Below are 16,468 nucleotides of genomic sequence, written 5' to 3' on the forward strand. Positions count from 1 at the left end.
ATTAAAATGTTAACAGTTTCCCTTTAGAATAGCTTTTGCAAAGACAATTAACAAATCTCAGAGCCAAACATTCGAAAAAGTCGTTTTATTTAATAGAGAGAAAGAAATTTCTCACGGGCAGTTATACGTTGCATTGTCACGATGAAAGTCGAAACACATAATCAAAATTCAATGCGATATTGATGAAAATTTAATTCAAAAAATTGTTTTTACTGAAGTTTTACAGTAAAAGTGTATGTTTAAAAAGTATTTGCATGTTAATTTCAAAGCCAAACAGAACAAAATCGTATTACTCAATGAATAACTTTAACGCAACATGAAACATACAGTAATTTACTTTCAAATTATTACGTTTTAGTATTTTTTAATATGGTTAATTAAAATAGTTAGTTCTATTATGCATATGTAACAATTCCCATGAAAATAACAATCTGTTTAAATTGTACATTCGCATCTCCATACACGAGCGGCAGAACCGCAAAGAGGCTAGCGTGTAGCGCAGGCCCAGGGTTTGGCGAACAAAGCGAGCAGGTGGCCAAATCCCCTAGTGTGTATATATATATATATATATATATATATATATATATATATATATATATATATATATATATATATATAGTGAGGAACAGCCCAGACACAGACAGATAGACATGATGTTTAAACCACACACGTTTATTCACAACTACTATTTACACTTATCGTGAGCACAAACCCAATGCCGCAGCACCAATCACCCCTCAAGTCCTTGGCCACACGCACAATGCCTTCTCTCAGTCTCTGGTCCGCCTCCACTCCTCTCCACCAAGCTTGGTCCACTTCCACCCGACTCTTGCCCATGACTGGAGGGAGGCGGCCCCTTTTATTCACCCCGGAAGGCCTCCAGGTGCATCCTGAGGGGCTCCGTAGCCACACCCCTGTGTGGCGGAAGCTCTGACGGTACATCCGGAAGTCCTCCGGGTGTCCCCAATCCTCTTCCCCCCAGCACTTCCGGGTGTGGCGGAAGTACTGAGGTCCAGGGCTCCCAAGGCATCAGGGCGCCCCCTGGCGGTGACCATGCGCCCCTACAGGGTAGAGCTTCAAAGCTCTGTACCCGTGGTCCCCAAGGCTACCAGGGAGGATGCCCCCTCATGTCCTGGAGGAGGCACAAGCCCTCCTCCGCTCCTCCTGGGCATCCCAGCCGGGCGACAAACCCCGCCGGGTGCCACAATATATATATATATAAATATATATACTGCTCAAAAAAATGAAAGGGACATTTTTAATCAGAGTATAGCATCAAGTCAATGAAATTTCTGGGATTTTGATCTGGTCAGTTAAGTAGCAGAGGGGGTTGTTAATCAGTTTCAGCTGCTTTGGTGTTAATGAAATTAACAATAAGAGCACTAGAGGGGCAACAATGAGATGACCTCCAAAACAGGAATGGTTTAACAGGTGGAGGCCACTGACATTTTTCCCTCCTCATCTTTTCTGGCTTTTTTTTCACTAGTTTTGCATTTGGCTATGGTCAGTGTCACTACTGGTAGCATGAGGCGATACCTGGACCCTACAGAGAGTCTACAGAGAACTTCTCCAGGATGGCACATCAATATGTGCCATTGCCAGAAGGTTTTCTGTGTCTCCCAGCACAGTCTCAGGGGCATGGAGGAGATTCCGGGAGATAGGCTGTTACTCTAGGAGAGCTGGACAGGGCCATAGAAGGTCCTTAACCCATCAGCAGAACCGGTATCTGCTGCTTTGGGCAAGAAGGAACTGGATGAGCACTGCCAAATCCCTACAAAACGACCTCCAGCAGGCCATTGGTATGAATGTCTCTGACCAAACAATCAGAAACAGACTTCATGAGGGTGGCCTGAGGGCCCGACGTACTCTAGTGGGCCCTGTGCTCACTGCTCGACACTGTGGAGCTCGATTGGCATTTGCCATAGAATAACAGAATTGGCAGGTCCACCACTGGCGCCCTGTGCTTTTCACAGATGAGCGCTGGTACACCCTGAGCACATGTGACAGATGTAAAAGGGTCTGGAGGAACCGTGGAGAATATTATGCTGCCTGTAACATCGTACAGCATGACCGGTTTGATACAGGGTCAGTGAAGGTCTGGGGAGGCATATCCATGGAGGGACGCACAGACCTCTACAGGTTAGACAATGGCATCTTGACTGCCTTTAGGTATCAGGATGAAATCTTTGGACTCATTGTCAGACCCTATGCTGTTGCAGTGGTTCCTGGGATCCTCCTGGTGCACAACAATGCTCAGCCTCATGTGGTGAGAGTATGCAGGCAGTTACTGGAGGATGAAGGAATTGATACCATTGACTGGCCCCCACGCTTGCCTGACCTAAATCCAATAGAACACCTCTGGGACATTATGTTTCAGTCCATCCAATGCCGCCAGGTTGCACCTCACACTGTCCAGGAGCTCAGTGATACCCTGGTCCAGATCTGGGTGGTGATCCTCTAGGACACCATCCATCGTCTCATTAGGAGCATGCGGCAACGTTGTCAGGCATGCATACAAATATGTGGAGGCCATGCAAATTACTGAGTACGATTAGAAGTTGCTGCAATGAAATTTCGGCAAAACGGACTAGTCTGCTGCATCATTTTTTCACTTTGATTTTCAGGGTGTCTTTGAATTCAGCCCTCTGTAGGTTGATAATTTTTATTTCCCTCAAACGATGTGGCGTCCTTTTGATCCCAACACATTACCCAGGCCATATCAGTACAGTTATCCAGCATGTTTCTTTTTCCCATTGAGATCTGCTGTGTTTTCACAGTGTTCCTTTGTTTTATATATATATACTAGACATTAAGCCCGTTACAATAACGGGCGCTAGAATAGTAGTGCATAAACATTAGTAGGAACAGTCTATATTAAATGGCAAAGGACCGTCTATTTTCTGTTACAGTAATACAGTACTGGCTCTGTTACAGTAATACTGGCTTGTATGTGGCTGTAATATGCAACACTGTACTGTGTGCCATTAATTTTCTCTCACAGTAATACGTCTCTCCAGCAAGTATTTTAATCTGTGCTGGTGTGCAGCTAATTATTGTATGTATGGCGTCTCCCCAGCAACGGATTTTATGTCCGCGAAAATAAATCTACTTTTAAAAGTCATCCTATTGTAATATTATGAAAATTCGTATATTTAGGAAAATACTTTACACTTTACCGGGCCAAGTTTGTTAATTGCAAATCTGACATCCTCAGAGTGAACAACAGACAGAAATCCCGCCTCTTTGGGGAAACTGGTCTCCGCGTCTCAGTACCCGATTGGATTTTTTGTGCGTTATGTTTTAGGTCTTACCTTATTTACCGAAATCCAAATGGATTGGCCGCGCGATATTTTATAGGTCCCGCCCTCTCTGTCTTGTGTGACGGGTCAGGCGGCCTTTGAAGCAGCACACCGTGCCCCGCGCATGTGCACTTCACCAGCAGACACACACACACACGGACACATGGACGCACACAGGGATTTTATTAAAGAGGATATATATATATATATATATATATATACTGTATATATCGTGATTCAGACTACGAATGCTATGAATATATATATATATATATATATATATATATATATATACATATATACTAGAGGGCTCCGCCCCCTGCTCGCTTCGCTTGCCAACCCCCGTGTTTGGTTTACCGGATATACAATACAATTTATTTTTTGTATAGCCCAAAATCACACAAGAAGTGCCGCAATGGGCTTTAACAGGTCCTGCCTCTTGACAGCCCCCCAGCCTTGACCCTCTAAGAAGACCAGAAAAAACTCCCAAAAAAAAAATGGAAGAAACCTAGGGAAAACCTAGGGAAAAGCAGTTCAAAGAGAGACCCCTTTCCAGGTAGGTTGGGCGTGCAGTGGGTGTCAAAAAGAAGGGGGTCAATACAATACAGTACAATACATAGAACAGAATAAATCCTCAATACAGTATAAAATAAAAATTCTAGAAGTACGGAGTAGAATTTCACATTAGATGATATCACATAATATGATTTGGATTTGTTTTAAGTCCTGGAGACCTCATTCATCAAGCTGCCTCCCCCATTTTGCCATTCAATATCTGAAATAGCGCTAATGTGATGAAAGGACCCCTCATTCCCATATCCCCATTCATCAGGGATGACTTTACCTTAGGCAGGCAATCTACAATTTAAAGAGATTGTTATTGTTTTGGGAATTGTTACATATGCATTATTTTCACTTTTACTTTAAAAACTTTTGTAAAAACAATACTTGTTTCTTTATTTCCTGCCCTGCGCGTGGTTACATCTCTTTCTTTCCAGACGTATAATACTGCTCGTGTTGTGAAGGGTGTTGCGGCTGAATGTACGCTAAGGATATGCCTTTGGATCATTTGCTGTCTTTTTGCTGCTTGCTTAGCTGCCTTTTCTGCCTGTAGCATGTCGTTGTTTTAAGAGCTCGGAGCACATGATGCTTGCCTGCCAAAAGCAATCCAACAACTGCTAGCTTAGAGGTCTGTTGACTTGTTTTAAATGATGGCTCACTGCCTGGTCTCGCGTGACGTTGTAAGAGCAATACCTGTCTTTTATTTCTGGCCCCGGGCGTGGTTGAATTCTTTCTTGCAGGATGTATAATGCTGCTCGCGTTCGGGGGCGGGGTCTGCCCTTCGATCTTTTTAAAGCCTGTACAGCCGCTGTCCTTTTTGCTACGGCCCCGCGACAATCTCTTGGCACCAAGTCTCATGTTTTCACGAGACGCACCATGGCGAGTATCCTTGGTTTCGCGGGTCTTTAAAATGTCTTTCGAGATGATCACGTATAGTAGCCTTGCATAGATAGATAGATAGATAGATAGATACTTTATTAACCCCAAGGGGAAATTCACATGGGCTGCAGGGTGGCGCAGTGGGTAGCGCTGCTGCCTCGCAATTGGGAGATCTGGGGACCTGGGTTCGCTTCCTCCCTGCGTGGAGTTTGCATGTTCTCCCCGTGTCTGCGTGGGTTTCCTCCGGGCGCTCCGGTTTCCTCCCACAGTCCAAAGACATGCAGGTTAGGTGGATTGGTGATTCTAAATTGGTCCTAGTGTGTGCTTGGTGTGTGGGTGTGTTTGTGTGTGTCCTGCAGTGGATTGGCACCCTGCCCAGGATTGGTTCCCTGCCTTGTGCCCTGTGTTGGCTGGGATTGGCTCCAGCAGACCCCCGTGACCCTGTGTTCGGATTCAGCGGGTTGGAAAATGGATGGATGGATGGAAATTCACATACTCCAGCAGCAGCATACTGATACAAAAAAAAAAAACAATATTAAATTAAAGAGTAATAAAATGTAGGTAAAAACAGACAATAACTTTGAATAATGTTAACGTTTATTTTTATACATTTATTAGCATTTGCTTTCCATTCCAGGATTTAGTATGGAAGGTTTTTTTCCGCATACCCAAAATTAGAGGGATGGTAGTAAATTTCGCTGTATCATTCCAACATACGATTTCTGTTTAACTTCAATAAGAAGTGTATTATAACTAGGTTAATATGAACACAAGGACACACGTCATTCATTTCAGCTACACATTCCAGTTATTCGGTTTTCTTCAGCATGTCACTTAAAGCGCCGCTAAGTGGCACCATACCATAGCTGGCCTGCTTTTGTCTTACTCGATGACATCGGCAGAGATCGCACTGTTCGCGGGCCAAGGACAACCTCCTCAAAGGAATCCGTACAGCGCTACTTCCTAATGACGCTTCTTGACACCATAATGTATATCCTGACAACCGATATCACGTGAAGAAATGTTTGTTCTTGATTGGCTCTAAGACCTTGTGTTGCCGGCCAGGAGCCAATGGTGTGCGTGGAAATTAGGCAAATAGACAGAATGGCGGCGTTGGAGCAATGCGTGTTGGCAGCTGAAGATCTTTGGAACAACAGAATGCTTCGGAAAAACATGCATTGGTTTTTTATTTTCGTCACGACTGTAGGGTCATTTACAAAGGAGATGCAAATCCTTCCCGATTCCTATTTTAACAACAAGAAGAACATTTTCAATGTGTGAGTACAACAAGCGGCGTGGCCTGTCGTGATTCCATGGGTTTATTTGAGCACTTCATAGTTCCCATTCAGTTCATCTGCTTTGTGTATAAATCAGTAAGATGGGGCATGTAGATTTCGAAATGCATGTTAAGTCTTCAGCACTTGATTTTGATCTTTCAGCAAGCGGGGTGGAAGATGGGCAAACGGTTACCATAAAAATAATCTGGACTTCTGACCATGAAAAAGATCAAATAATTACAATCTGAGCGTCAGGCCGACGGCTGTGAAAATAGGCATTGTCTGTTTGGGACAGGGCATTCGCAGGGCTGCAGGTATAAATAGATGCGTCCTCTAGTGTGTATCCAAAGGACAGGTCCTTATAAGGCACAGTGAATCCGAAGGATTGCATTGTAATGCTAATGGAGTCGCGCTGTTCTCCTGAGATAGGTGCTAACGGCAGGGCTGCCAGACCTCGTTTAAATCGGGTTTCTCCATTTGTGCCTCTGCACAGCACCTTTTTAGATTACAGTACTTCATTTGAGTGATGTTCATCCTTGTCCATGTCAGTACTTCCCATTGCCTTTCTAGCGGTGGTCCACTTCTTTAGGCTTTATTTAATAATCTTAACCTAACTGGATGATGTTGTAAATGTGAATACTGGTTTAACATGTCAAAATATCCCATGCATTAGAAATAACATTCTACTTTAAATTTTGTTGTAATGTGAATTTTTTATAAGTTTACCTGTGATGGATTGTTATTCCATTTAGAGCAATTGGCTTTGGAACAGTCAAAATAGTAGCGTACATCCATCCATTTCCTGGATCCATTTCAAGGTCACAGGAAGCCAGACGCTGTCCCACAAGCATTGAGGTACTGGGCTGTAACCAATACTGGACAAGATATTGTATACCTCACTTGTACACTGTAATTGTGGAATTTAAATTCTCAATTAAAGAAAAAAAAATCTGCACTAAAACAGAAGACAGGAGACTATCAAATTATTGGAGTGAACATTAAGTCAATTTTTTTTATATAACACTTTTAAAACAACTAAAAGTTGACAAAGTGCTTTACAAGAATAAAATCAACAACAACTAATTAAAATTAGTTAAAATACATTTAATTAAATGATAAAAAAGAAAGGCAAAAGTAACACACAGCTAAGAGCAATGATGGACAGTTAATTGCCGTAAAAGTACATATATGTTTTGAAAATAAAGCAACACAATTAAAACTGCAAAGTTAAGGCTAGATTGTCAATGTGACCTAAACGCAAGTGAATATCAGTACATTTTTAATTGTGATTTAAAATAATCAATGATCTTATTGAGAAAGGCAGGCTGTTTCATAGCTGAGGACCCCTACAACAAAGGCACAATCGCCTTACAGCTTCACGTGAGTCTGTGGAACAGACAGTAATAACTGATTAGAGGGTCCGAGAGACCTGGTGGATGGGCTGGGACAGAGGAGATCAGCAAGATGAGATGGAGCAGACCGATGTAAGGCTTGGAATCTTAAAATCCACCCTGTACTTTATAAGGAGCCAAGGAAGAGGAGCCTGGATGAGTGAAATGTGATGTCTTCTTTTAGTGACAGTCAAGATTATGACAGCAGCATTTTAAATTACAGTAGTTGTAGTCTGGACAGAGAAGACTATCAGTAGAGAGGCAACAATAGACAAAATGGAATGAAGCAAAAGTATGACTGCACTTCTGCAGGTTATTAAAAGATAGTGCCATGACTAAACTTAAATAGTTTCTAAGCTGAAGAAGTTACTTTTGACCTCAACATTTTTCTCGTTGTATCAAGTTTGAAATCAGAGTCATAAATGATACCAGGGTTTCTAACAAAGACCTGATGTTTGGAATTGCTATTAATACAGTTAATAGAGGATGAAAGGCCAAAAAAGATTATCCGTGTTTTGATTTGTTGAGTTGAAGTTTGATGCCACCCAACATATCTTACTTATTCCACATACTTTATAGTGGTGGCTGAGAAAATTTTTTTTTTTCTCACATTTCTCTGCATTCTGCATGAAAACAAGTTTATGACGTAACTGAAGTCAATAGTGAATAGTGCTGAACATCTGTAAGTGATGTGAAAAACATTCATGGAAAAATGGGGGGGGGAGGATCACACGTTACTCATTTTGCATAATCCACATGTCTCTTATGCAGAGGTTTACTCACAACGTATTGTACAAATGGATTGCCTTTTTGCTAAAATATTGTTAAATAGTTACTTCCAGAATTATCAGCGTGTACTTAAACAAGAAACCTAAAGATTCATGGGAAGAATTTTCTGAATTGAAAACAGGGCTCCTAAACAGCGAATGTCCGGGACAGGCAGATCTTCAGGTCAAAAAAGTCAATCCCATGAGCCTTTAGGTTTTCTCTTTGTACAGGCACTGATATTTTACAAGTACAATATTTTAGCAGCAAAACAATTGTTTTGCATGTTTTGAGAAAACAGCTGGTTAGCAGAAATGTGGATTATGCGAAACAAGTAACATGAGATTTTTTTACTTTTTTCTATGGACGTTTTTCATATTATTTGCCCTTGTACAGCACTAGTCACTCTTGACTTACGTTAGGTCATTCTTTCTCTCCATTCTGCATGAAAACAGAGATTCAATTTTTTTCTTGGCTACCACTACAAATTGCATGGAGTAAGTAATATATCTTTTTCTTCTTTTTGGCTGCTTCCATTAGGGGTTGCCACAGTGGATCATCTTCTTCCATATCTTTCTGTCCTCTGCATCTTGTTCTGTTACACCCATCACCTGCATGTCCTCTCTCACCACATCCATAAACCTCCTCTTAGGCCTTCCTCTTTTCCTCTTCCCTGGCAGCTCTATCCTTAGCATCCTTCTCCCAATATACCCAGCATCTCTCCTCTGCACATGTCCAAACCAACACAATCTCGCCTCTCTAACTTTGTCTCCTAACCATCCAACTTCAGCTGACCCTCTAATGTACTCATTTCTAATCCTGTCCATCCTTGTCACACCCAATGCAAATCTTAGCATCTTTAACTCTGCTACCTCCAGCTCTGTCTCCTGCTTTCTGGTCAGTGCCACCGTCTTCAACCCATATACTGTAACATAGCTGGTCTCACTACTGCCCTGTAGACCTTCCCTTTTACTAGTAATGTATAAAAACTATATATTTGTGAGTGGAGTATAAGGTAATCTACGAACCATTCAAGGTTAGTGTGCTGAATGCCGACCCAGTGTTCAAGTTGATGAGTAAGAATTTCATGATCAACTCAGAATTAACACAGCACATAATCATTTGTCACTCTCAATAGGGCAGATCCAGTGCTGTGAAATGGTCTCCAGATCCAGACTGAAACTTAACAATCATTTTGAGCTAGAAAGGGCTGCAACTGAGACAAATCAATTTTTCCAAGTATTTTAGAAAGAAATGGATATAGAGAGAGGGGGATGGAATTTGACAGCTGCATGGTCAAGATTAATCTTTTAGAGCAGTATTTGAATTATTCAATTTTACAACAAAACGGAACAGAACTTGTTGTTAAAGAACTGTTTATAATAGACAAAACACTATGCACAGTTTCTTCATATACCTCTTTTAAAAAGCAAGCAGGTATAATATCGAGCGAGCAGGAAGTGTTTAAAGAAATTGAAATCCAAGCTTTTTGGCATTGGCAGAGCTATTCCGATTTCTTCCAGGTATAGTTGAGAAATCTGCATGGTGATGGTGGACATAAAGATAATTTTAATTGAAGATGGAAACCAGTAAGAAATTCTTTACACATAATAAATGAACATTTCAGAGTTTAGGCGAAGCTATCCCACTCTTAACCACATATACTGAAATATATGTAAACATGGGTTAGACTTCTATAAAGTACTTGAATATATTGATTGTGGATTAAACAAAGCAACACAACGTGATGAAAAAAAACTAGAATTTAGATAAAAAAAAATGTTGTAAGAAAATTGTTAAAAAAACAACATTAACCCTGAGCAGCTTGATTAAGAGTGTATGTGTATAAATGTACATGTAAAGGTGACAGAAGGGGTCTACATTCACTATATTAATGGGCTGTTGGGCCACCATAAGTGACCACACCACCTTAAGCATGTCTTGTCATAGATTCTGCAAGGGTCTATAACTTTATTGTAGGGATGCAACACCAGTCTTCCATAAGACAAGTAGGAGGTCTGATGATGATGATGATGGTGGGGGGTGGGGAAACATGGTCTCGGGTAACTTCTTAAATTTTCTTAAAGTGCACGGCTGATTTCAAATTGTCCTCAAACCATTCACATGCCATGTGGTTGGGGGTCAGTGTCATCCTGCAAGTTTCCACTGTTATTCACAGAAGTACTTTTATCACAGGGTGAATGTGATCAGTAGTAATTGGCTTGCATTATATGCCATTTAACATAGGAATTTGTTGAGCTAAACCTTGTCACATACAGAGGTAGCAGTGAGGAATCTTACATTCTGGCCGGTAGACTTCATTTGGTGTTGGCAACAAATGTAATCATCCACTTGTTGAGAACAAGAAGGGTGACTCCTTCAACCCTGGCATACTGTCCCTGCCTAGGCACTGTTCCTGATGAAACTTCCTGCTTCTCTTTTTATAGTCATTCAGCATGATCTCAAGTTACTTGCCTATACTTTCTTGTCTCTCAAATCAGTGCCCATGCTAAATGGTCAAGAAGGTTGCGCTTTTGTCCACTGTTGCCCTTAGCTGACGTTGTCTTTACTTCTGACTTTCATGACGTGACCATAACTGCTGTTCCCTATGAGCTATATGGGTAATAGCGCTTCATTTGTAGAGATAAGTAAACAGTTTACTTCACAAAATCAGAGCAAAAATATAAATATCTAATATAATGTGTGTTTTTAAAAAAAAAAAAAAAAATTGACCCGGAGGTTGACAAAAAATAATTGAGAAAAGAGAGTGTGTACTAAGCCTTTTGGTGAAGTTTAAGTAAATACTTTGGCAATTATTTCTGTCACACAAGTTAATTGGTGAACCCACTTTCCTACCAAAATCACAACACATAAGTCACTGTAGACACCCCAGAATGTGGGGGCCCAGGTCTAATTCTGCATGGTCACAGTGCCTACAGGTTTTCATTCCTGTTCTTCTTCTTGGTAATCTTTTTAAACTCCTCATTCACTCAGTTGACTTGTTCTACCTTTCTGTCTGAAATGTTAGTAAGAAATATGAGTTTGATGTCTCCATTTACTGCTGCTGTGACTTTTATTACATGGGGAATTTTCTGCCTTTTTAAATTTATAGTCAGGAATTGTAGTTGTTGTGGTCTTTTTTTATTTATTTATTTATTTATTTATTTGTGTTTTTATTAACCAAACGGCAATAAGTGCAACAAAAAAAAGCACACATACACCCAAGCTAATTAGTTACATTGGTGCCATATTCACTTGTAGTGTGCTTCATAAAGTTTCTATTTTAATAAAAGTACTTTAAAAACAGAAAATGCTGAAGAGTGTTCATCATCCTAACCAATCCATTTTGCTCACTGTCCTCAGTAAGTTAAAGTAGAGCCAGGAAGAGTTTTTTGATCCATTGTAGAACTGGCACAATGAGTGGAATGTGTCTTTAAATAGCATTTTCTGCAAACCAGAATATTGGATTTCTAATTCTAGTTTTATTTTTTTTTTGTTGTTGGAATAAAAACTTGCAGATCCTGAGAACAGAAATCCTTAAGCCATCTTGCTTGCTGTTTTCTAACAGTACACATTGCCGTTCACCTTGCTTATCTATCTATCTATCTATCTATCTATCTATCTATCTTAAAGTATCTCCGGGAAGATGCTGGCCCCATCCTAGATTTATTGGGATGGTAGTGGGTCTTGATAGAACCATGTCTGGTGGTGCTCTGTTGTCTTTTATATATTATGTATAAATAAACCATTATTGTCGTAACAATGATGTTGTATGAAATTTGATTGGGTAAACTTGATAACAACAAGCCATAAGCACAAATCTAGAATATCCAACCAACAAGTACAGCAGAGCACGTTTAGAAATTCCTCATATTCGTGTACAACATTCTAAAGTTCAGATGTTTCATTTCATGTTTTTCACAGCATGTAGTATAAAATCTGGCTGTGTTTGACTGTCACACATTCCTCAATACAACAGACTACTATCGCAGGACACACTAAGCACACGATGGATACATGACATAGAAAAGCTTTAGGGCCATTATAACAAACGTATTTGCATTCAGGAGGTTTATACTAAAAATAAAACTGGTTTTGTTTTAGTGTTGTTTCTCAAAATCGGTCAAGCTTAAAAGTCTATGAACATTCCTGAGTAAAGAAATTCTTTTGTGTGGCTAATGGCCAAACTGCATTAGTTTTTAAATTTTCCTAGACAATTTCCAATGCCAATTATGTCATATGTCCTTTTGAGTAGACTTAATGTTCAGATAAGAGAAATGTCATTACAAACCGGCAAATGTGTAACTAAATGAAGAAATTATTTGACTGAAACCCTCACCAGGAAAAGTGGGTGGGAAGATGAGATGAGAAGAAATTATTCCCTGGGTAGAAACGAAGACTGTAGCTATAGTGGATCCATTATTCCCTTTGGAGATTAATAAAGCGTACCGAATTATATTGTGCAATCAGTGAATAATGTCCACAACTCTATCCCTGAGATCTTTTGAAAGTGGCTTGCCACCCTTAGTCAGTTGTTTGCTGTCAGTTGCACTACCAAGCAAGGGAATGCTCTCCACTCTTTGCCAGAAAATCCTGTAACTCCTTCAAGGTGGCCATTGGCCTCTTGGTAGCCTCTCTTACTAGTTTCCTCCTTGCTCTTCCATCCAGTTTGGAGAGATGGCCGGATCCAGGGAGGGTCCTAGTAGTACCAAACACTTGCTACTTCTTTATTATGGACTTTACTGTGCTCCTTGGGATTGATAAAGCCTTAGAGATTTTTTTTGTATCCATCTCCTGCCTTATGTCTGTCCACAACTCTATCCCTGAGATCTTTTGAAAGTGGCTTGCCTCTCATAGTCAGATGTTTGCTGTCAGTTGCACTACCAAGCAAGGGAATGCTCCAGGAACAGCTGTTTTTATGCTTCACTAACCACACTGCTTACAGTTGATCACAGGTGGAAGCCAGTAACCATGGTCTGCAATGGAAATGGTGGTTACTTACACCTGATTGGGTTTTGGGGTATTGGGGGGGTTGATCCTTTATTAATCTCAGTATTTCTTATTTGATATTTTTTAAAATTCTTCTGAACTATAGCTGTGATATCTTTCACTGTGATGTTATAGATTGTATTGAGTAAGTAAAGCTGGAAAAAATATCGGTTTGTGTGTTTTTATTTAAGCAAAAAAAATGGGAATATTTCGAAGGGGGTGATTTTCTTTTCTCAAAATCAAAGGAAAGTAAGCTGGAGAGGGGAGCACCAGAAACTGTCACTAGAAAAGCCTGTTCAGTCCTGGTTAGTGGCAGTGTTTGCTGCTTTTCTAGGTTAGCTGGTTCAATTCATGGGTTAGCTAGTTCAATTCTATAATTGTGAATTTTTACAAGGTTATACAAAAGAGTCCAGTCCTGAAATTCAGCCTCATTATTAGAACCATACAAGTTTCACAAACAGAAAATGGGAACACCATGAAGCTGTGCAATTTATTTGATATGTAGGAAGGTCTTGGAATAGAGGAAAGGCAAATATTCTGGGTGCTCCTCTCATTTAAGTTGAAAGGAGTATATTGTCTTTATAACTGTTTGCTGCCAGCAAGGTTAGAGTGTCCCACTGAATGTGCAGAGTGTACTCTAATGCACTTGCGTTTTAACAACCTAAATGTTTGCGTCTGCTAACTGTTTTATTTTTCTCCTTTCCAGATACTTTGTCAAGTATGCCTGGGGCTGGACTTTCATTTTGCTGCTGCCCTTTATATTAATTTCCCACTATTATATGAAACGAGACCGAAAGCTTGTCCTTCAGCGTTTATGCTCACTTGTGGTTGGAACTACGATCTGGTATTTGTGCACTTCATTGTTTTTCTATATTGAGGATGTGACTGGGAATTGTTATGAATCGGAATCCAAGGAAATTCTCAAAAGTGAACACGCCTCCAGGGTAGAATGTAAAAAGCATGGCCTGGTCTGGTTTGGATATGATATTTCTGGTCACTCCTTTCTACTGTCATATTCAGCATTAATTATATTGGAAGAGACAGCCATCATGTCTGATCTGAAAAAAATGAACCCTAAGCCAGTGGACTGGGCCAAAAGCCTTATTAATGTTTTTTACATTGCACTCAATGTTTTAGTTCTAATTTGGGTTTGTATGTTCTTTTTCACCTCTGTGTATTTTCATACCATTTCACACAAAATGTTTGGTACAGCTTTTGGAATTCTAGCATGGTATGTGACTTATCAACTGTGGTATCAAGCACAGTTTTCACCAGGAATTCCTCCTAAAATTCAAAGAACTAATCTGAATTAACTTTCTATTAACCAGAAAGGCACTCTAGGATGTATTCTAATATGAAGAATAATGTACACAATTATGAAGTCCATAAGAAGTTTGATTTTTTTTTTTTTTTTTTTGCATACATTTTCCCCAGAAACTTTATGGGTCCAGCTCGGTGCTGTCCCAGTTGCACCATGGAACTGTTTTCCTCATGAACCTAACCTGGATACGTTGGATTTCAGAATGTTATATTATATACAGTACACTATGTTATAAATGAACATCAGTTTTTATTGTCTCATTTATTGGAAATATGATCTATGCAGTATTATTTCACTCATTATGCTAGTACAAATGTTTGTGGACAGGTATGTTTGCACTTTTTTTACATCCACATCTGCTAAGTGTTCAGAAGTCTGCTTCATTTCCAGGCTTCTCTTTTAATGCTTTGGTTTCACGTGTCTTGTCATGAATTTGCTCCTGGAATGCATAGATGGCTAAACGTAACAGATTTTATACAAGTGTAATAATTTGCATATTAAGAAAGGATGTAGCTTTTTATCTTTTAGCCATTAGGTCTACATATGTGTGCATATAATGGATATGCTCTTAAAACCAGTCATTTTGAGGATGGGGCCTACAAACTAAAAAGTGGTAAAGAGCCTTTTTATGGTTATCCTGAACAAGCAGTGTGTTTATATATAATATTTTTATATATGCACACGCATAGCATGTACTGTATATACATATTTTTTATTAATAAGCTACTTCTTGATATGCAGCATTTTCACATTCCTTAGCATTTCATTCACCCTTTCCTCCTGCTTATTAATTCTTTTGCCTATTGAGCATAATGCGTGACCAGAATGCAGTGCCTGCCAGATCAGAGGTTTTCATTAAGCATGTTTTTATTTAATTTAATGTAGCTCCCTAACTGTTTTGGGAGCAGGTAAACAATTTCTGAAAATGCTAAAGCTGGTGCAGATAGTTTGCATTTGGCCAGAAACTGTCCGAACAACCACTCGGTGATTTTCAGGAGTGAATGTGTTGGGGGCTGATGCTGCCTGGAGTGCTCATCTTTTAACTCTGATCCTTTACTTGATTTCTCGTTGCCACCTTGATGCACAATTCTGGTGCTGTTAATGATTCTTAGACCTGTCCGCCAGATTTTCTTTGTTTATAGGAATTATTAATTGAGTCCATATAGCTGAGTCAAACTACACGGCTGGTAATTTCTTTACTGTAACTGCATAGCAGCACCTAGAAAATTGTTGCTGATTGACGCTTTAATTAAAAAAAAAACCAAAAAGCTTAATGGTGCCATTTTGATGCTTGACATAAGGTTGAACTTTTATCATGTGTGGACCATTATCCATCACTCTAGTCTTTTCACATGTGCAATAGTAACTCTGAGTTATAGCAACATAGAAGGACACTAATGTTCTGCTTTTGTCTGTTCAAATGAATGCTGGACATAAGAAGCAAACAAACAGAATGTGCCAATGCCTATTTAGAGATTCTGCCATTGGGGTGGTTTCTGTTAGACTTTTATTAGTTTTTGGGATATTCTTGCAGATTTTTAACTTAATGTAGCTTGCTTGTACAAAATTAAAAAAAATATATTTATATATGAAATGATTTCTGTCTGAATGTGTAATTGGAATCTGAAGTTCTTTGTTGTTCTTTTTATTTTTTATTTCATTTTACTCAAACTTAAGAAAATCATTAAGCCTCGTCCCTGACTTGAACACGAACTCACTATACTTTATAAATGTGCAAACACAATTACATTTCCTTTAGAGCGGGGGTTCTTAACCTTTTGATGACTCCAGACCCCCAATGGATTGTCCAATATGGTCCCATACCCCCTTTACTTGGCTGTTGAAATAATCATCACCATTCCTTATATTAGTTGCCAAAATGAATGGCGGCATGCAGTCGCTGCCTTTTATATTCAATGCAAAACGTGCTTCTAGAGTCTTCGAGATACGTACATTGCCAATAAACGAGTAAATACACGCTTGTTC

The 16,468-nt window shown here is 39.7% G+C and overlaps 1 protein-coding gene across 1 annotated transcript; it reads left to right on the forward strand.

The window, feature by feature from the left end:
* The first annotated feature begins 5,810 nt into the window (after positions 1–5,810).
* Positions 5,811–15,085, forward strand: fitm2 (fat storage inducing transmembrane protein 2). The gene is made up of 2 exons (XM_028794764.2): positions 5,811–6,016; positions 13,868–15,085. The coding sequence occupies exons 1-2, from the start codon at positions 5,811–5,813 to the stop codon at positions 14,472–14,474; spliced, it is 813 nt and encodes a 270-aa protein (XP_028650597.2). The 3' UTR covers positions 14,475–15,085.
* The last annotated feature ends 1,383 nt before the right edge of the window (positions 15,086–16,468 follow it).

This window comes from Erpetoichthys calabaricus, chromosome 2 (genome assembly GCF_900747795.2).
Source record: "Erpetoichthys calabaricus chromosome 2, fErpCal1.3, whole genome shotgun sequence".
Lineage (NCBI taxonomy): Eukaryota > Metazoa > Chordata > Cladistia > Polypteriformes > Polypteridae > Erpetoichthys > Erpetoichthys calabaricus.